Source organism: Pecten maximus, unplaced genomic scaffold (genome assembly GCF_902652985.1).
Source record: "Pecten maximus unplaced genomic scaffold, xPecMax1.1, whole genome shotgun sequence".
NCBI lineage: Eukaryota > Metazoa > Mollusca > Bivalvia > Pectinida > Pectinidae > Pecten > Pecten maximus.
This window is the reverse complement of record NW_022979410.1, coordinates 62-22126: the sequence shown is the minus strand read 5'-3', so window position 1 is coordinate 22126 and position 22065 is coordinate 62. Positions and strand designations below refer to the sequence as shown.

General features: G+C 38.6%; 2 protein-coding genes across 2 annotated transcripts; one reads left to right on the top strand and one right to left on the bottom strand.

Moving 5' to 3' along the window:
- Positions 1 to 164: 164 nt before the first annotated feature.
- Positions 165 to 10035, bottom strand: LOC117318608 (guanine nucleotide-binding protein-like 1). The gene is made up of 7 exons (XM_033873572.1): positions 9879 to 10035; positions 7812 to 7941; positions 3976 to 4063; positions 2249 to 2377; positions 1504 to 1644; positions 711 to 921; positions 165 to 481 (listed from the first exon to the last, which is right to left on the bottom strand). Exons 1-7 carry the CDS (start codon positions 9952 to 9954, stop codon positions 378 to 380), a joined length of 879 nt encoding a protein of 292 aa, XP_033729463.1. The 5' UTR covers positions 9955 to 10035; the 3' UTR covers positions 165 to 377.
- A 49-nt stretch (positions 10036 to 10084) lies between these two features.
- On the top strand, positions 10085 to 21314 carry LOC117318607 (the record flags this gene model as incomplete). The annotated part of the gene is given in 12 exon segments (XM_033873571.1): positions 10085 to 10223; positions 11806 to 11903; positions 12392 to 12465; positions 13062 to 13159; positions 13437 to 13496; positions 14917 to 15093; positions 16344 to 16437; positions 16856 to 16976; positions 18198 to 18260; positions 19526 to 19686; positions 20312 to 20374; positions 21244 to 21314. Coding segments are annotated over 11 exon segments (1075 nt in total), but the record flags the coding sequence as incomplete, so codon positions are not given.
- Positions 21315 to 22065: the final 751 nt, after the last annotated feature.

Genomic DNA, 22065 nt, shown 5'->3' with positions numbered 1-22065 from the left:
AACTAACAGAATATTGTTTTTAACCAAGTTTACATTTTGAGGAAAGACCTTGATGACCACATACTGTAAACATTTATATATTGGGTCACTCAGATTTAAGTGTATAAAGGAATTCAAATAGATTAAAGCTTTGATAAATTAACACGTCCCCAGTACTTCATGTAGAAAACAATTTACAGAAATTACAATTAGTGCCGTCATAAGTTTACAGAATACTTTCACTTTGAAAGTGCCAAAATAAAATTACCACTAAGATATATATGTTAACAGTATATTGATGTCTGAATCGTCGACTGACAACAGTTACATGTCCACCTCAGTGATACAAAGTAAAGACTAGAGACAATGTTTATCACAATATTTTTTGTGACACCTGTTTACTGACCTTTGTCACCGACAATATTCTTACACACCTCCAGTAGCTGACCCTGACCCATAGCCCTGGTCCAGGCTCCGCCTCCACGCTTACGTCTCATTTTAGCTACAATATATTAATGCAAAAATATAGCTACAATATATTAATACAAAAATATAGCTACAATACATTAATACAAAAATATAGCTACAATACATTACATGTATATACTCTGATCTGACCAAACACCTAACTTTTATCTGAACACTCACCTTCTATTTGTCAATGAACACCTACTTGTTGAACATTCACACTCACCGTTTTCTGAATACAGATCCTCTATCTCAACACTCACCTTTTCTCTCATCACCTCCCTCTGCCAGAGCCTCGTTTGGATAGGATGTAAACAAGACAATGTGGACTTTTTTGTATTTTTCCTGTAGGAAATGTTTCCATGCAATGACCAGAGAGGGTGGTGCCAGGTCGATTTTGTTCAGGATGATGATGATAGACTTGCCAAGTTCGTGTGTCACCGTATGGTACAAGGCTGGCGACATGTGTAAAACCTGAGAAACAAAAGCTCTGTTTAAGATGTATCAGAACTTTATAATGACAAGCAATGAAACATCACCTGGCTATTTCAAGCCCTTCTGCTGTAGTTATTATCCTTGGGCTTTGCCTGCAGAAAACATCTCTAGCACCATGCAGGGAAGACAACTACGCTATATATGTATTACTCCCATACCCATGTGGTCAGTGTGGTAATCATCAAATCAAGCTGTCTGCTGAATACATCTCTAATCTGTGTACATTATTTCTGAAGATATTTACAGAAGAATCAAAAGTGTACATTTTGTAGAATAAGTAGTGTCTGCCTTGATTTTTCAATCATCAATAGAACACACTATTCTTTATATTTTACAGTATACTTAGTTCTGTGAGTACGTCTAGAGGTTTAGCAACGTCAAAGACTAGGGAGGTTGTTCAGTATTCTTAAAGACTTAGACAGGTTGAAGCTTTATTAAGACTACTATAGTGTAATCACAATCACTAGACTGATTACATACCGGATACCAAATGTCCAGAATAAGACTAGTATAATAGTTTATTCATGATCAGTAATCACAATCACTAGACTGATTACATACCGGATACCGGATGTCCAGAATAAGCAGCAGAACATCTGACATCTCTAACACTCGCCATAACTGCCGCCAAGTTTCTAAATTCAACTCAAAGTAGCTCAGTTGGTCCGGAGGGAACTTGTCAAAGATTGCCTCTGTGTAGTCCTGGAATGTATCAAACAGATAATAAGGATCTAAACCAAATGTCTGAACAGATTTCTTTTTTGTTTAGATTCTTTTTACAAAATCTAAGATTAACTGCCAGTTCACTTGTATAAGGACAGTACATTATGATTAACTTATTATATAATAACTATAGCTAATCACATGTTTTTTTCTGGTTACTCTTGGTACTTTGGGTACTCTCAGTACTCGAGATCTCTCAGTACTCTCGAAGAAAGATCTCAAACTTTTCTATCCGGGCCAACAAGAATGATTAATATCACATTTTTTTTGCAATTGTTGTATGAAAATAATGTTCATATTTTATAACAGAACAAAATGTAGTCAGAGATTTTAAAAGTTTTAAACTGTATACATTTCCTGAAAGTACCAAAGACCTGTGACATCATCAGCTATGTAAATCCAATGTGTGAACATCCCATAATAGTCTTCTTAATGTTGTCAGCTTGTAGCAGGACTTGTAGGGCTATAGTTTTATAAGTATAAAATCCTTTTGCCAACAATACAGAAGGACAATGATTAACAGATTAGTGAGTGTAACAAACATCACTTTCTATACAATGTCCAGCAGTCTTGGTGAACTTACCTGAAAGTACTTCTGTTCACTGGCCTCTAACTGGGCTTTAGTTAGAGAGTAGTCCCATGGGGGTCGTCTGGGGAGATCAAGGACAGACCCAGGCTGGTACACCTGGTCGATATTCACCTCCAACGCATCCTACAATATCATACATTGTACATCTCACACTGAGTACACATTTCATCATCATATTCCAACCCACAAAGAATACAAGGAGTTTTCCTTTGATCCCCCTGTACAAATAGCTTTCCTGTAATTATCTTGTTCAAATAGTTTGCCTTTGACCCCCTGTACAAATAGCTTTCCTGTAATTCTCTTGTACAAATAGCTTGATTTTGACCCTCTGTACAAATAGCTTTCCTGTAATTCTCTTGTACAAATAGCTCGCCTTTGACCCCCTGTACAAATAGCTTTCCTGTAATTCTCCTGTACAAATAGCTTGATTTTGAACCTCTGTACAAATAGCTTTCCTGTAATTCTCTAGTACAAATAGCTTGATTTTGACCCTCTGTACAAATAGCTTTCCTGTAATTCTCTTGTACAAATAGCTTGATTTTGACCCTCTGTACAAATAGCTTTCCTGTAATTCTCTTGTACAAATAGCTTGATTTTGACCCTCTGTACAAATAGCTTTCCTGTAATTCTCTTGTACAAATAGCTTGCCTTTGACCCCCTGTACAAATAGCTTTCCTGTAATTCTCTTGTACAAATAGCTCGCCTTTGACCCCCTGTACAAATAGCTTTCCTGTAATTCTCCTGTACAAATAGCTTGATTTTGAACCTCTGTACAAATAGCTTTCCTGTAATTCTCTAGTACAAATAGCTTGATTTTGACCCTCCGTACAAATAGCTTTCCTGTAATTCTCTTGTACAAATAGCTTGCCTTTGACCCCTGTACAAATAGCTTTCCTGTAATTCTCTTGTACAAATAGCTTGATTTTGACCCTCTGTACAAATAGCTTTCCTGTAATTCTCTTGTACAAATAGCTTGATTTTGACCCTCTGTACAAATAGCTTTCCTGTAATTCTCTTGTACAAATAGCTTGCCTTTGACCCCCTGTACAAATAGCTTTCCTGTAATTCTCTTGTACAAATAGCTCGCCTTTGACCCCCTGTACAAATAGCTTTCCTGTAATTCTCCTGTACAAATAGCTTGATTTTGAACCTCTGTACAAATAGCTTTCCTGTAATTCTCTAGTACAAATAGCTTGATTTTGACCCTCCGTACAAATAGCTTTCCTGTAATTCTCTTGTACAAATAGCTTGCCTTTGACCCCTGTACAAATAGCTTTCCTGTAATTCTCTTGTACAAATAGCTTGATTTTGACCCTCTGTACAAATAGCTTTCCTGTAATTCTCTTGTACAAATAGCTTGATTTTGACCCTCTGTACAAATAGCTTTCCTGTAATTCTCTTGTACAAATAGCTTGCCTTTGACCCCCTGTACAAATAGCTTTCCTGTAATTCTCTTGTACAAATAGCTTGATTTTGACCCTCTGTACAAATAGCTTTCCTGTAATTCTCTTGTACAAATGGCTTACCTTTGCATTGCCTCCCCCCCCCCCCCCCCCCCCATGTACAAAAAGTTTTCTTTACTGTCCTTATACAAATAGTTTCCCTCTGCATGATGTCCTTTACAGAGATTGGTCATGCCACAAAGGAAAGACTGATGGATCCTACTGTCTACAATACCTAGTTGGCCAGTTAATTGTTCTAAGTTTAAATATCTATTTTACCTCAGGGATACGACGTAAAGATCGTCTCGCTAGTTTCTTTCTTCTATCAATCTCTTCATTACTCTCTTTAAAAAACTGCAGACGATATCTGTTAATTGTAAAAAGATAACAAGAGTTATATCAGAATACAACATACTAAATCTCGCCAAGTGGATTGAAACTAAGTTTTTTTCAAATTAGATTAAAGGTTGTCAAGATACCCTATACTACTGTATTATATTTTACTGCAGTATTGAGGTTTCTCAACCACGACAGTTCATTCATAAATGTGAAATGCACATGCTGTCACCCAGGTATAAGTCTGAAAAACTGCTTTGACCAGTGTTGGAACTGTAAATGTCTCGAGTTGTTCAGGTAAGGAACTGAGGAACACATTCTAGGCATGCATTGAAGGTATGAGCTACACAAGGTAAGGTGTGGTAGTTACAAGACAGAACTTAGACAGTAAAGGTTGTAGTCTAGGCCTCAACACTATATAATCAGGGCTTTTTCTCACTGGTTTGGGATGGGGCCTTTTTCTCTCATTTTGGGAAGAAAATTGGAAAAGACTTTTTTCATCAGTAAACTGCAAATTTTGGAAGTTTGACTTAAATATGAAATTATTTCAATTGGGAATGGGGCCAATTAACAGCCCCAAAAAGCCCCCCAAAAAGCCCTGATAATAGCTGGGTGCTAAGAATTTCCTAGAAATATCTACATGGATAGCTGGGTGATGGGAAGGCTGTGTGTCTGAACTCCATTGTCAATATGTATCAGCTGGGTGCTTAGTGCTGACTGTGTGCCTGTATATATAAAATACAGAAGTGGACTATGTGTTCAGATGTAGCTACCTACAAGTTGATGTAACCTCTTGATGTGACCTTGAGAACAGAGATAGAGAGACCTCCTGTAGGATCCAGTCAGTTGTAACACAAACGACCTTGATAATTGGAAATAGCTGTGATTCAACCTGGAATGATTTCAGAAGATATGCCATATAACAACGGTGTACCTCGATATGGTGGAATACATATGTGCAGGGACTCGGTGTACCTCGATATGGTGGAATACATATGTGGAGGGACTCGGTGTACCTCGATATGGTGGAATACATATGTGGAGGGACTCGGTGTACCTCGATATGGTGGAATACTTATGTACAGGGACTCGGTGTACCTCGATATGGTGGAATACATATGTGGAGGGACTCGGTGTACCTCGATATGGTGGAATACTTATGTACAGGGACTCGGTGTACCTCGATATGGTGGAATACATATGTGCAGGGACTCGGTGTACCTCGATATGGTGGAATACATATGTGGAGGGACTCGGTGTACCTCGATATGGTGGAATACATATGTGCAGGGACTCGGTGTACCTCGATATGGTGGAATACATATGTGCAGGGACTCGGTGTACCTCGATATGGTGGAATACATATGTGGAGGGACTCGGTGTACCTCGATATGGTGGAATACATATGTGGAGGGACTCGGTGTACCTCGATATGGTGGAATACATATGTGGAGGGACTCGGGGTACCTCGATATGGTGGAATACGTATGTACAGGGACTCGGTGTACCTCGATATGGTGGAATACATATGTACAGGGACTCGGTGTACCTCGATATGGTGGAATACATATGTGCAGGGACGCGGTGTACCTCGATATGGTGGAATACATATGTACAGGGACTCGGTGTACCTCGATATGGTGGAATACATATGTACAGGGACTCGGTGTACCTCGATATGGTGGAATACATATGTGCAGGGACTCGGTGTACCTCAATATGGTGGAATACATATGTACAGGGACTCGGTGTACCTCGATATGGTGGAATACATATGTACAGGGACTCGGTGTACCTCGATATGGTGGAATACATATGTGCAGGGACTCGGTGTACCTCAATATGGTGGAATACATATGTACAGGGACTCGGTGTACCTCGATATGGTGGAATACATATGTACAGGGACTCGGTGTACCTCGATATGGTGGAATACATATGTGCAGGGACTCGGTGTACCTCGATATGGTGGAATACATATGTGCAGGGACTCGGTGTACCTCGATATGGTGGAATACATATGTGCAGGGACTCGGTGTACCTCGATATGGTGGAATACATATGTGCAGGGACTCGGTGTACCTCGATATGGTGGAATACATATGTGCAGGGACTCGGTGTACCTGGATATGGTGGAATACATATGTACAGGGACTATGTTACTATACAGACTTTATGTTTCTATTTGCATAGGGTGAGTTATTTGTAGTAAAGTGTAAACTAGGGGTCTATGTATCGTTATGAGCCCATAGTGGTGTAACTTTACCTGTTATGGTGAGCCCATAGTCGTGTAACTGTTTACCTGTTAGGGTGAGCCCATAGTGGTGTAACTGTTTACCTGTTAGGGTGAGCCCATAGTGGTGTAACTGTTTACCTGTTAGGGTGAGCCCATAGTGGTGTGACTGTTTACCTGTTAGGGTGGGCCCATAGTGGTAACTGTTTACCTGTCAGGGTGAGCCCATAGTGGTAACTGTTTACCTGTTAGGGTGAGCCCATAGTGGTAACTGTTCACCTGTTAGGGTGAGCCCATAGTGATGTAAGTGTTTACCTGTTGGGGTGAGCCCATAGTGGTAACTGTTTACCTGTTAGGGTGAGCCCATAGTGGTAACTGTTTACCTGTTAGGGTGAGCCCATAGTCTTGTAACTGTTTACCTGTTAGGGTGAGCCCATAGCAGTGGAATTGTTTACCTGTTAGGGTGAGCCCATAGTGGTAACTGTTTACCTGTCAGGGTGAGCCCATAGTGGTATACCTGTTTACCTGTTAGGGTGAGCCCATAGCGGTAACTGTTTACCTGTTAGGGTGAGCCCATAGTGATATGACTGTTTACCTGTTAGGGTGAGCCAATAGCGGTAACTGTTTACCTGTTAGGGTGAGCCCATAGTGATGTGACTGTTTACCTGTTAGGGTGAGCCCATAGTGGTGTAACTGTTTACCTGTTAGGGTGAGTCCATAGTAGTGTAACTGTTTACCTGTTAGGGTGAGCCCATTGTCGTGTAACTGTTTACCTGTTAGGGTGAGCCCATAGTGGTAACTGTTTACCTGTTAGGGTGAGCCCATAGTGGTAACTGTTTACCTGTTAGGGTGAGCCCATAGTGGTGTAACTGTTTACCTGTTAGGGTGAGCCCATAGTGGTAACTGTTTACCTGTTAGTGTGAGCCCATAGTGGTGTAATTATTTACCTGTTGGGGTGAGCCCATAGTGGTGTAACTGTTTACCTGTTAGGGTGAGCCCATAGTGGTGTAACTGTTTACCTGTTATGGTGAGCCCATAGTGGTAACTGTTTACCTGTTATGGTGAGCCCATAGTGGTAACTGTTTACCTGTTAGGGTGAGCCCATAGTGGTGTAACTGTTTACCTGTTATGGTGAGCCCATAGTGATGTAACTGTTTACCTGTTATGGTGAGCCCATAGTGGTAACTGTTTACCTGTTAGGGTGAGCCCATAGTGGTAACTGTTAACCTGTTAGGGTGAGCCCATAGTCGTGTAACTGTTTACCTGTTATGGTGAGCCCATAGTGATGTAACTGTTTTTCCTGTTATGGCGAGCCCATAGTGGTAACTGTTTACCTGTCAGGGTGAGCCCATAGTGGTATACCTGTTTACCTGTTAGGGTGAGCCCATAGTGGTAACTGTTTACCTGTTAGAGTGAGCCCATAGTGGTGTAACTGTTTACCTGTTAGAGTGAGCCCATAGTGATGTAACTGTTTACCTGTTAGGGTGAGCCCATAGTGGTAACTCTTTACCTGTTAGAGTGAGCCCATAGTGGTGTAACTGTTTACCTGTTAGGGTTATTTTTTCTGTCACCTCCTGATTTGCCTTTCCTCACACTTTTCTGAGGCTGTGATGGATCCTGACCTTTGACATTGACCTCCAGCTCTTCATACTCAGGACCATTTTCATCATGAGTGGCTAAAAATTACATATTACGTTGAATCAAGCAATTGCCCTAATAATCAAAGAACTCTTTTGTGTCAGAAAATTGAACTTTAATTGGTACCATGCTGTCAAGGTAACTATATAGTACAGTGTGTATGTTGTGGTACCATGCTGTCACGGTAACTATATAGTACATTGTGTATGTCGTGGTACCATGCTGTCACGGTAACTATATAGTACATTGTGTATGTCGTGGTACCATGCTGCCACGGTAACTATATAGTACATTGTGTATGTCGTGGTACCATGCTGCCACGGTAACTATATAGTACATTGTGTATGTCGTGGTACCATGCTGCCACGGTAACTATATAGTACATTGTGTATGTCGTGGTACCATGCTGCCATGGTAACTATATAGTACATTGTGTATGTCGTGGTACCATGCTGCCATGGTAACTATATAGTACATTGTGTACGTCGATCATGTTATCAACATATTTTTCTGTACACAAAGGTGTATAACGTGCAGAGTTGTCTTCAAAACTCAAAGATTGATGTCGATTTCAGCTATCATGTACAATACTATGCTTACATAATTGGACCAAAATGACTAGATTCGCTACTCGATTTAATCTGCCTTATATGTGGAAAGAAATTTACCTGATAACAAGGAAACCAGTCATAGTCCCAGATCTATAAATAAGCTGTTACAGTCCCGCCACACAGAAAAACCATGTGATCGACTGGGAAAACTCCAAAGTATTGGACAGGGGAAGCGGCAAATAAAAGAAGCCATCTGGATACGCTGCAGTGGGCCAGTACTAAATTAAGACGAGGGGGCACATAAAGACTCTCACAAATATGAATAGGTATTACCTAGGCTTGAGTAACGAATCAATTCATTTTTAGACCAATTATATACTACAGCATAGTATTGTGCATGAAGGTCGAAATCTACACTGATCTAAGAGTTTTGAAGACAACTCGTACACGTTTTACACGTAGAGTTTTGAAGACAACTCGTAGACGTTTTACACGTAGAGTGTGTGCTGCCTGGTCATTATGTCTGATGAAGGTGACAACTATAGTCACATATAAACATTCATTGGTTGTGTTACGAAAATCCTGACATAAACCATATTTTTCAACCTGAAGAAAATGTTATAAGTAACAATTTATAATGCAGACTTTCAACAAAAACATATAAATAAACGACCAGCTGGTTGATGTGGATTTTATTCCTGTCAGGACTATCAACAGAAATGTGTTTTCTCTGATTTTTAATTCATAATAGTATCATGTAATCATTGCATTTTTTCCACATTTTCCAACTATGAAAGCTAACTGATCAAATTCATTTACAACACCACGCATGAAACCCAGCTATTACTCAGGACTATAATGTTTCAGATACCCATGCATGTAGTAATAAGTACATGCAAGGGCCAACAATGTTTACCGATAATTTGTAACAGCATTTTGTTCATATTTCAGGAGTCCGTTTCATCAATATCATTTAAATAAGTTCTTGGACTTAAAATATTCCATAGGAAACTGCCCAAGCAGATTAATAAGGAAGCCTATACGTAAGGTTTGATCATTAAATAAGATTTTATTCTTTAATGCTTTAATTCATTTGGAAAATTTTAAGCTTATGAATTTACTTCAGTTAAAGAATTTTGATTAAACCCGGGTCATTATTTCTATTCTACCAAGTTTTAATCTCCTTTGACAACATCATGAATATTGAAGATTTTGGCGTTTATTCTGAACAGTTTCATGGAATTTTCGAGTAAAACTGGAATTTCTATATATATTCAGCCTATAAACTCGGGTTTCCCAAAAGTAACAATGATGTTGTTGGTGTATAGATCTAAATTGTAAGTTAGTGAACTTAATGTCATTTTAAATTTCCCCCGGACACTGACAGGTGCGCGCATGCCTGATTTAAGATAACGATGACATACATTCCTTCTTTCTTTGACGCTTATCTTGCAATTGAAACTTCTTTTGCTTTGAACTGAAAGGCTTCTTTCGAGGCATCAAAATCGTAGAGGATTATCTGTTGGACTTTAGGAACGTTCTCTGCTCCACGTGTGGTTACCGATTTCCGCTGTTTGTAACCCTGCAAATTCAGTCGTAATCAAACCGGAAGAGGCGTGAATCATCCTAGATGTAAACCAAACACATGTGTTGTCATGTTGAAGTGAAACTAGCTAAATAACCTAATCAATACTGTAAATCTTGACTGGTTTTGTGAAGAATTCGATGTATGATTTTATATACTAGCCTATTGGATACATTGTAACAAGGTAAATGTCAATATTAGGCAAAACAGCTGACGTTTTGGCCTACTGATCGGGTACTGGAACACATCAGAGACAGTCTTTGATAAAATAATAGCCAGAAAGATTTTTTATATGTCAGGCGGTGTCGGGGATATATTTCCATAATTAGTATGATTAATTAATTTTCCTCATATAAACCAGAGACCTCTGCCTCAGATTACCTTTAACATTGCACTAGTTGTGTTGCTCTAGCTATCAAATGAGATATAAATTAATTAAGAGAAATGTTCCATAGGGCCTACATGATGTACCAGGTACATATATTTACATATTGTAAATGAGGAAGTGTAATGGGATTCCACTCTGGGCCTCCAATTAAACTAGGCAGAAGCTCTGACCATTTGAGCTATTATATAATGTAATGTACTTTGCCACTGGCAGTCAACTCAATCGGTCCAATTCCTCTATTTATTACCTCTATTTATTAATGAAGACATAAGGAAGGAGTGTAGCTCAACATTCAACAGCTTCAAAACTTTAGGTAAATGATTAAACTTTAATTACTTGCCGACTGGTTTCGCCAGTTACGGCTCGTCAGCGCCTTGAATGTTGAGCTACACTCCTTCCTTATGTCTTCGTTATTGTAACTACTGAGTGACTCCCTGCATACCTCGCGGTATCCGTTCTCCAGCGAACCAACTACTGTTGGATCCTACTTACCTTGAGGACCGGCGTTGGCTCTACCCCCCTTGTTTAGCTCTATTTATTAATATTTCTCCCTTCTTCAATAAGTTTTTGACCCTAAGGACACACAAGCTAGACCCTATACCACTTTTCATATTCATGCAAACTATTTAGTTGGGTGTTAAGTGTTATAGGAGAGGAAAATGCAACAAACTGGTTACTGGGTCATGTAGAGACCTCCAAGCTCCATCGATGGATTCTCTTAACCATTTAGGCTAACCTCACCTGTATTTAGTCCAGGCCTGTTCCTCTATAGAAGTATTTTACTTGTGTAACCAGGTGTGGGGGTAGCCATGCGTAGGTGGTCATGAATGGTTCATTACTGAAAATGCAGGTCATATACAAACTTATCAAGGAGATGTATCCTTTTAATTGTTGTGAAGTTGCATGTTTGACCAGCAAGAGTAAAACTGTATGTAATAGGGTCTTGCATATATAATGCTTTAATTAATAATATGTATCTGTAATTATCTGTTTATATTACTATTATTAATTAACTATAGTTATAAACTGTTGTGTCTCTGCAAATAGTATGAAATGATCATGTTATGTTTTACCAGTGTACATGAGTACTATATTGGCAAGGTTTCTTTGTATGAGTGTAATTAAGTAAGTGTGTGATCATGGAGTGTTAACTTAATTTGTACCTGCATTAATGCACGATACATGTAAATTTATTTTTGTTAGTTTCGATCTACATCTAATAATAAATGTCTGAAGTTGAACCCAGCAGCTTTGTCATTCTAATCAAGACATTTATTATCACCCATCCACTACAAATACGTGTACCTTCTCAGTTGTAGGATTATCCCTATAACTACATGTATAAAAATTAATAATAACATTTTATATCATATTTCAGTCAAAATGAAGTTTTACGTACATTCCAATGACCATGGGTTCACCATGGTGGTCAGATGTGAGGAGGGCTACAAAGGAACAGTGGAGGACATTGCCATGGTGAGGTGGTCAGCCAGTTACAGTGGCGTGAGATGGTCAGCCAGTTACAGTGGCGCGAGATGGTCAGCCAGTTACAGTGGCGTGAGATGGTCAGCCAGTTACAGTGGTGTGAGGTTGTCAGCCAGTTACAGTGGCGTGAGATGGTCAGCCAGTTACAGTGGCGTGAGATGGTCAGCCAGTTACAGTGGCGTGAGGTTGTCAGCCAGTTACAGTGGCGTGAGGTGGTCAGCCAATTACAGTGGCGTGAATGAATGTTATTATAATTGTGATATCAGTGGTCCAGGAGTGAATGAATGTCATAACCTTTGCAGTTACGGTGGTATGAATGTCATTGTCATGGCAAAGTCATGTAAAGGACCAGGATTCTCGTCAACTTTATAAGTTAATGGCAGGGCTTGAGTAATATGTGTGTAACTATTCCCTTACACGGTAACATCCGGGGAGTATGTTAATTTGTAATGATATGTCCCTTAATTTATGATTTTCAGATGTTTGTTAAAGAGTTGAGGAAGAAACTACCAGCAGCATTAACAGACAATGTTGATGTGGAAGTGAAGAAAAGGTGACGTATAATTAATAAACCAGTCTAAAACCGGGCAAATCATTAATCTATATCTGTTATCAAGGCTGTATGTGTTGTAGTCAAAATAAGGATACACAGAAACTGGGAGACAACAGCTCATTACATGTGTAGGTGATTTACAAAGTTGATATCACTAAACTTCATGCTTACTAACCTTCACTAATCACTATTAAAGACTGAAACTCCCAATTTTTTGCCCTATATGCATATGTCTAGACAGGATCGATATACCAGTAAAAATTTTTATTTGAATAATTGTCCATAGAATTTTTTAAAAACCAATTGTTCAACATAAAAAGAAGCTTAAACATGCATCGTTTGTAGGTTTTCATTTGTAAAGAGGGTCCAGGAGGTCTGTAACTATATACTTATCAAAGTCTTGAAATTTAGTGTCTCCGTCACCAAAAGAAATTGAAAGGAGTTGATAAGCATGCTAACTTTGCTGAATACGTATAGTAGGATATGTAGATAAATAGTGTTAATTGATATCTTACCATGTACTGCTGTACATTGTATACATCAATTAATTATGATTATGGTGTGTTATTATTTATAATCATTACTTGTTGTTTCAGTCATAAAGTTTTAGACCTGAATTGGGAGGTGAAGAGAAAAGTAAAGGATAAAGATGACTTGTTTCTTACTGTACACCAACGTACAACATCCAGATCTGGTGAGTGTAGCATCAGACCTCAATGTACAACCACCAGATCTGGTGAGAGTGGCATCAGACCTCAATGTACAGGGATGTGTCATATTCTCTGATCCTACCTAGACTTGCCCTGTCTGTACCCCTAAACAGTTCAGTTATTGTTATCTTTATATCACCGGATGTAGTATATTTTCAGTACCTCTCAAAGATCTACGTTGACTTAATTATTCTTTTTAACAGAAAGAAATTTTACCTATCCCCAAATGTTTTTTGTTTATAATATTTATTATGTATTTAGATACCCAGAAAACTGCTGATGTTAAAGAGCCGAAAAATGCTGACACTAAAGTTACTAAAGGTAAACTATTGTCATATCAATGCCACATTTATCAGTTCCAGAACGCACATCCAGCTACCCGGATGTTTACATTCTATACATTACAGATGCTTACATGTCCATACATCCCGGATGTTTACATCTCCATACATCCCGGATGTTTACATCTCCAGTCATCCCGGATGTTTACATCTCCATACATCCCAGATGTTTACATCTCCATACATCCCGGATGTTTACATCTCCATACATCCCGGATGTTTACATCTCCAGTCATCCCAGATGTTTACATCTCCATACATCCCGGATGTTTACATCTCCATACATCCCGGATGTTTACATCTCCATACAACCCAGATGTTTACATCTCCATACAACCCAGATATTTACATCTCCATACATCCCAGATATTTACATCTCCATACATCCCGGATGTTTACATCTCCAGTCATCCCAGATGTTTACATCTCCATACATCCCGGATGTTTACATCTCCATACATCCCGGATGTTTACATCTCCATACAACCCAGATATTTACATCTCCATACATCCCAGATATTTACATCTCCAGCCATCCCAGATGTTTACATCTCCATACATCCCGGATGTTTACATCTCCATACATCCAAGATGTTTACATTCCCTACATCCCAGATGTTTACATCTCCATACATCCCGGATGTTTACATCTCCATACATCACAGATGTTTCTATGTCCAGCCATCCCAGATGTTTACATCTCCATACATCCCGGATGTTTACATCTCCCTACATCCTAGATGTTTACATCTCCATACATCTCCTTACATCCCAGATGTTTACATCTCCATACATCCCAGATGTTTACATCTCCATACACCCCGGATGTTTACATTCTATACATTACAGATATTTACATCTCCATACATCCCAGATATTTACATCTCCATACATCCCAGATGTTTACATCTCCATACATCCCGGATGTTTACATCTCCATACATCCCGGATGTTTACATCTCCATACATCCCGGATGTTTACATCTCTACACATCCAATATGTTTACATCTCCATACATCCCGGATGTTTACATCTCCATACATCCCGGATGTTTACATCTCCATACATCCAAGATGTTTACATGTTCATATGTCCAGGATGTTTATACCCCTGAGACCACTAGCCATTCCTAAATGTACAGATACATGTGTTATAAGTAAAATTACTAGAAATAGGATAGTTTTGCACATTGACACAGAGGCCTCCATGTTTATCACTCACATACACACCGTACATGTTTATCACTCACATACACACCCTACATGTTTATCACTCACATATACACTATACATGTACTGTATTCCTGTATTTTGTACACGAGTTGCCTCTGATCCATGGTTTAGAGATTTTGGCAACAACATTTCTGATTGATTTAGAATGATTTCAATCTACTTTACAGAAGACAGTGAGAAACAGGCCCCTCCTACAAAGGAAAGGAAACCTAACAGTAAGGCAGATGGACTAATGCAGTTAGCTGTCCAGTTTATAACCAAAGGGAACTTACAACAAGCCGCCAGGACACTGGATGAAGTCACCAAGATAGACCCAGGCAATATGGAAGCTCACCTAGGTCTTGGTAAATATAATACACACACCTAGGTCTTGGTAAATATAATACACACACCTAGGTCTTGGTAAATATAATACACACACCTAGGTCTTGGTAAATATAATACACACATCTAGGTCTTGGTAAATATAATACACACACCTAGGTCTTGGTAAATATAATACACACATCTAGGTCTTGGTAGGTTTAATACACACATCTAGGTCTTGGTAAGTATAATACACACACCTAGGTCTTGGTAAATATAATACACACACCTAGGTCTTGGTAAATATAATACACACATCTAGGTCTTGGTAAATATAATACAGACACACATCTAGGTCTTGGTAAATATAATACACACACACACCTAGGTCTTGGTAAATATAATACACACACCTAGGTCTTGGTAAGTATAATACAGACACGTACACATCTAGGTCTTGGTAAATATAATACACACACCTAGGTCTTGGTAAGTATAATACACACACCTAGGTCTTGGTAAGTATAATACACACACCTAGGTCTTGGTAAATATAATACACACACACATCTAGGTCTTGGTAAATATAATACACACATCTAGGTCTTGGTAAATATAATACACACATCTAGGTCTTGGTAAGTATAATACACACACCTAGGTCTTGGTAAGTATAATACACACACCTAGGTCTTGGTAAATATAATACACACACACATCTAGGTCTTGGTAAATATAATACACACACCTAGGTCTTGGTAAATATAATACAGACACACATCTAGGTTTTGGTAAATATAATACACACACACATCTAGGTCTTGGTAAATATAATACACACACCTAGGTCTTGGTAAATATAATACACACACCTAGGTTTTGGTAAATATAATACAGACACACACCTAGGTTTTGGTAAATATAATACAGACACACATCTAGGTCTTGGTAAATATAATACACACACACACCTAGGTCTTGGTAAGTATAATACACACACCTAGGTCTTGGTAAATATAATACACACACACATCTAGGTCTTGGTAAATATAATACACACACCTAGGTCTTGGTAAATATAATACAGACACACATCTAGGTTTTGGTAAATATAATACACACACATCTAGGTCTTGGTAAGTATAATACAGACACACAGACATGTAATAAGGACATTCACCTACATTAAGTCTTACTCAGACTCTGTATTTATGTTAAGATAAAGATTACATTAGGATCTATTATATATTGGTGTATAAAGATTTAAGTTTGTATTGACTTATTTCAGTTGATATCTATCTGAAGGCAGATCGACCCAAGAAGGCCTTAAAATGGTGCAAGAAAACGAGAGAGAACCACAACAGTAAAGAGCTGGCTCTCAGGTCTGTTATTACAGTAGGATCGTGTTTCCTGTTACAGCATGGATAACATCCATCTCAAACCATCTGGAATAATTAGTGGAGAAATGTGTTGATGAGATGAGATATGTCATATCAGATATAAACTTTTTATTAAAATCTGGAGTATTAACCAAGACACTAAATTTGACTATTCTTAAACATTAAATGGTACATGTATATCTAAAATAGGATTTGCCATGGTGAAGATGCTTGCAGTGAGAAGGGTTACTTTACTGATGGTATTAGCATCTGCAATGTTATAAGTGTTTCTCAGAAAATGTAATAAATAAATGTATAAAAAATGATTTCTAGTCAAACAACCGTGATAAAAATAAATTTGAAGTGAGTCCGATATTTGAGAGAAACTTCCCTGTTTGATATTTGAATCAATTACTCCTAGGGAAGCCCAGTGTTACCTAAACATGAAGAAGTCAGACAAAGCCGTTGACCTCTTGTTGACCTACTGCAAGGACATGAGAATGTCAGGAGGCGGACCTAAAGGCATTAAATATGATGTACAGGTAAGGTCATAGGTCATAGGACATGAGAATGTCAGTAGGTAGGCCTAAAGGCATCAAATATGATGTACAGGGAAGGTCATAGGTCACAGACCGTAAGAATGTTTGGAGGGAGGCTTATCATTAGATATGATGTACAGGTGTAAGGTCAAAGGTTTCGTACCATAGCCAATTCCATATTCAAACCAGGATTGAATAATTATAAACTAATTTTTAGGTCACCTGAGACAAAGTCGGTCACCTGAGACAAAGTCTCAGTTGACGTATTGTGATCGCCTTTTGTTCGGCGTCGTCCAGCGTCCATCGTCCGTCGTCCATCGTCCGTCGTAAACAATTTACATTTTCAACTTCTTCTCAATTACCAACAGGCCCAGAGACCTGATATTAGGTGTGTAGCATGCTGGGATAAAGGGATACCAAGTTTGTTCAAATGGATGACCTTGACCTTCTATCAAGGTCACATGGGTCAAATATGCTAAAATCTTTAAACAACTTCTTCTTGTTAACCAAAAGGCCCAGGGACCCTACATTAGGTCTTTTGCATGCTGGGATGAAGGGCTACCAAGTTTGTTCAAATGGATGACCTTGACCTTCATTCAAGGTCACCAGAGTCAAATGTGCTTAAATATTTAAATAACTTCTTGTTGATAATCAAATTGCTCAGAGACCCAATATTAGGTCTGTAGCATGCTGGGACGAAGGGCTACCAAGTGTGTTCAAATGGATGACCTTGACATTCATTCAAGGTCACAGGGCCCAAATATGCTAAAATATATCAAAACTCAGGTGACCGTTAAGGCCCATGGGCCTCTTGCTCTACAAGTAGAAATGCTTCATGTGATTGATATGGCCATTGTAGTATTACAGATAAAATAGAAATATCAGGTGTCAAGTGAGATTGATTACTTGATGATTGGTCATTGTGACCTATACATGTATTTGTCTATTATAGCTATTTATAGCTCAGTTTCAATAAAAACAGTACTGTATATATGCCTGTGGTTAAGTGGTTAGTGTCCCGCCACTTTATCACTAGCCCCACTTCTGGGTCGTAACTTTGAAACCCACATGGGCAGTTGCCTGGTCCTGACTGTAGGCCGGTGGTTTTTCTCAGGGTATTCCGGTTTTCCTCCCTCTCCAAAACCAGGTACTCCTTAAATGACACTGGCTGTTAATAGGACGTTAAACAAAATAAACCAAATTGATGTTTACTATTCCTAACAGGTGATGTTGGCCAGAGCTTATCTACAGAAGGACCAGAAGGATATGGCCATTACAGTATTACAGGTAAATATCCCATTACAGTATTACAGTATTACAGGTAAATATCCCATTACAGTATTACAGGTAAATATCCCATTACAGTATTACAGTATTACAGGTAAATATCCCATTACAGTATTACAGGTAAATATCCCATTACAGTATTACAGTATTACAGGTAAATATCCCATTACAGTATTACAGGTAAATTTCCCATTACAGTATTACAGGTAAATATTCGGTGTCGGGTATGAGGATGTAAACGGGATATCCGGGATGTTGGTAGGTAACATGATATCTCCAGTATTTATAGGTCAAGGGGATATCTGGGATGTTGGTAGGTAACATGATATCTCCAGTATTTATAGGTCAAGGGGATATCTGGGGTGTTGGTAGGTAACATGATATCTCCAGTGTTTATAGGTCAAGGGGATATCTGGGATGTTGGTAGGTAACATGATATCTCCAGTGTTTATAGGTCAAGGGGATATCTGGGATGTTGGTAGGTAACATGATATCTCCAGTGTTTATAGGTCAAGGGGATATCTGGGGTGTTGGTAGGTAACATGATATCTCTAGTATTTATAGGTCAAGGGGATATCTGGGATGTTGGTAGGTAACATGATATCTCCAGTGTTTATAGGTCAAGGGGATATCTGGGATGTTGGTAGGTAACATGATATCTCCAGTATTTATACGTCAAGGGGATATCTGGGATGTTGGTAGGTAGCATGATATCTCCAGTAATTTAAGGTCAAGGCGATATCTGGGATGTTGGTAGGTAACATGATATCTCCAGTATTTTTAGGTCAAGGGGATATCTGGGATGTTGGTAGGTAACATGATATCTCCAGTAATTTAAGGTCAAGGCGATATCTGGGATGTTGGTAGGTAATCTGATATCTCCAGTATTTAGAGGACAAGGGGATATCTGGGATGTTGGTAGGTAACATGATATCTCCAGTATTTATAGGTCAAGGGGATATCTGGGGTGTTGGTAGGTAACATATCTCCAGTATCTATAGGTCAAGGGGATATCTGGGGTGTTGGTAGGTAACATGATATCTCCAGTGTTTATAGGCCAAGGGGATATCTGGGATGTTGGTAGGTAACATGATATCTCCAGTATTGTTGACAGCTTGGTAACAGGATATTTTCAGTATTTATTGTTAAGGGGGGATACAGCACACACTCGGGGATATAGCCTTGGAGATGTTCACAAAACAGATAATACAGTCAGTACAGGTAATTTGAAAGGTGCATATACAGGTATGATTTTATGTACACAGGGTGTTCTGAGGGAGGACGAGAAGAATGTGGATGCCCTAGCAGAGTTCGCTCCCTTGGTATTCCCGTACGCTCAGCCGAGTCAGAAGGAGAACACAATGTCTGTGGTCCTCACTCTTCTGTCAAACAACAAAGGTAGGACAGAGGTTCAAACCAACGGGAAGTACACTACTACTTTTGTCTGAATTCATCTTACAGTAAATCTCATATTTTATAATTTATTTTCACTTTTTATGATATTTAATGATAAATTTTTGGTACAGAATTCTATATCCTCTACACCAGACTCTGTACATGGTGATTGATACAATAATAATTTTTGAATGTAACAACACTGCAGTTCATAAACTTGCCTTGAAATCGTTAAATAAATCAATGTTTTTCCAGTGATTATCTAGTTCATTTTTGAAACAATTCGAATCATTAGCACACACCCTACATTTTCTGGTAAGTTATTACACACATTTACAGTACGCAGTAAAAAACTTTTCTTCCTTTTCATTTGTAAACACTTTCAAGGGTATTTACATGTAGCATGTCACACTGCGAAACCTTTATTAAAAAACCTAACAATGGAGCAAGATGAAAATATTGATATAGGACAAAAACTTGTAGTCTTTGTTAGCATGTTTACATATTTAGACTATTATGAAATACTCAATCTCCACTTTGACAGGTAACCCTAACAATACCTGGTATTATCTTCATTTATCTGATATACCAGGTACATTGTACATTAGTACATATCATCAGTATATTTGTATCGTACGTTTCTGTGTAGATAACAGGTACATTAAGGAGAAGTTTGCCTCTATGTGTAAAGCGGAGCATGGCCTTGAGGTGTTGGAGAGGTAATAGTATATTACTGTTCTTATTTTAGCGGTATTCTTATATCAGCACCTTTCACTCTCAAGTCATTGCATTAACACTGTCATTCTGCATACACAAAACTAGCAATAATCATGGTACAAAATGATGTAGTATGCAAGGTTCAGTAATACAATATGGTCTGTTTCAATAAAGTAACAATGATATTGATCGTTGAATATTTAAATATTTAACAAATACGACTGAAAATTGACAAACATACAATGAAATATTTATAATTGTTCAGTTTGAATGGTCACTTCACCTTTCAAGTATAGCCAGTTCAGAATAGACACAGATACAGTTATCTCCCCTGATATGATTAAGTGTGTCAGGAATACAGTTATCTCCCCTGATCTGATCCAGTGTGTCAGGGTTACAGTTATCTCCCCTGATCTGATCCAGTGTGTCAGGGTTACAGTTATCTCCCCTGATCTAATGCAGTGTGTCAGGGTTACAGTTATCTCCCCTGATCTGATCCAGTGTGTCAGGGTTACAGTTATCTCCCCTGATCTGATCCAGTGTGTCAGGGTTACAGTTATCTCCCCTGATCAGATCCAGTGTGTCAGGGTTACAGTTATCTCCCCTGATCTGATCCAGTGTGTCAGGGTTACAGTTATCTCCCCCTGATCTGATCCAGTGTGTCAGGGTTACAGTTATCCCCCCTGATCTGATCCAGTGTGTCAGGGTTACAGTTATCTCCCCTGATCAGATATCTCCCCCTGATCTGGTCCAGTGTATTAGGGTTGCAGCAATATCTTGGGTAACTCAGGATTCTATATTTTCAATTCGTTTCCCATGTTGTGTTTATTATTATGACAACTTGTTAATTATCTCCCTTGTTTCCTTCCAGTGTGTCTGGGGGTGCCTGGAAAGATATTTCAGCTCTAGTATTCATGGCGACATCCCTGCGTGATTGTGGAGGTAAGAATATTCTTTAAGTATAGAGATGATATCGCCTTTATCTCCCCTTTTCCTATTTTTTGGTGGTGTAGTGTTATTAGCAGGGCTCAAAGTGGATATTTTTACCTGGTGGCCTGTTTGGCTACCGAGTCATAAAATCTAGGTGCCAATTGGAAAAGTTAGTAGCAATATGCTTAGTAAAATAATAAATATGATTAGCAGAATTTATTGACTTAAGCATATGATTAACCATTTAAGAATTTTTATGTCCTAGCCTTGTCGTCTTAAATTAAAAAAAGAAATCTTTTAATTCTTTAGATCGGTATAACATCTCTCTGTAACTTTTTCGATTGTGAATGTCATTTTAGCATTGACTACAACCTTTGAAAGATTAACCAAATCTCAAATTTACACAATTTTTTAGTGGCCATGCAGGCGCCTTATAGGTCAATAACTGGTCGCCAATGGTGAATTTAAGGCGCCATGGCCGCTGAAATAGGTGCCACTTTGCATCCTAATAAGTTTTACCTATGTCAATGATAGTTACATTAACTAGTGGTGTACACTGTTGATGATCGTTTGGTACAGTGATAACACACTTGCCATTCACCCAAGCGACCGGGGTTCAATTCCCCTATCAGACGTGAAAAGGTATAGGATCAAATGCCTGACCATGTGGGTTTTCAGCAGGTACTGGCATTTTCTCCAACAGTAAGACCCCTCACATGTTTCCATTCAGGTAAACAAGCATGATTAGATATATAAGTTGATA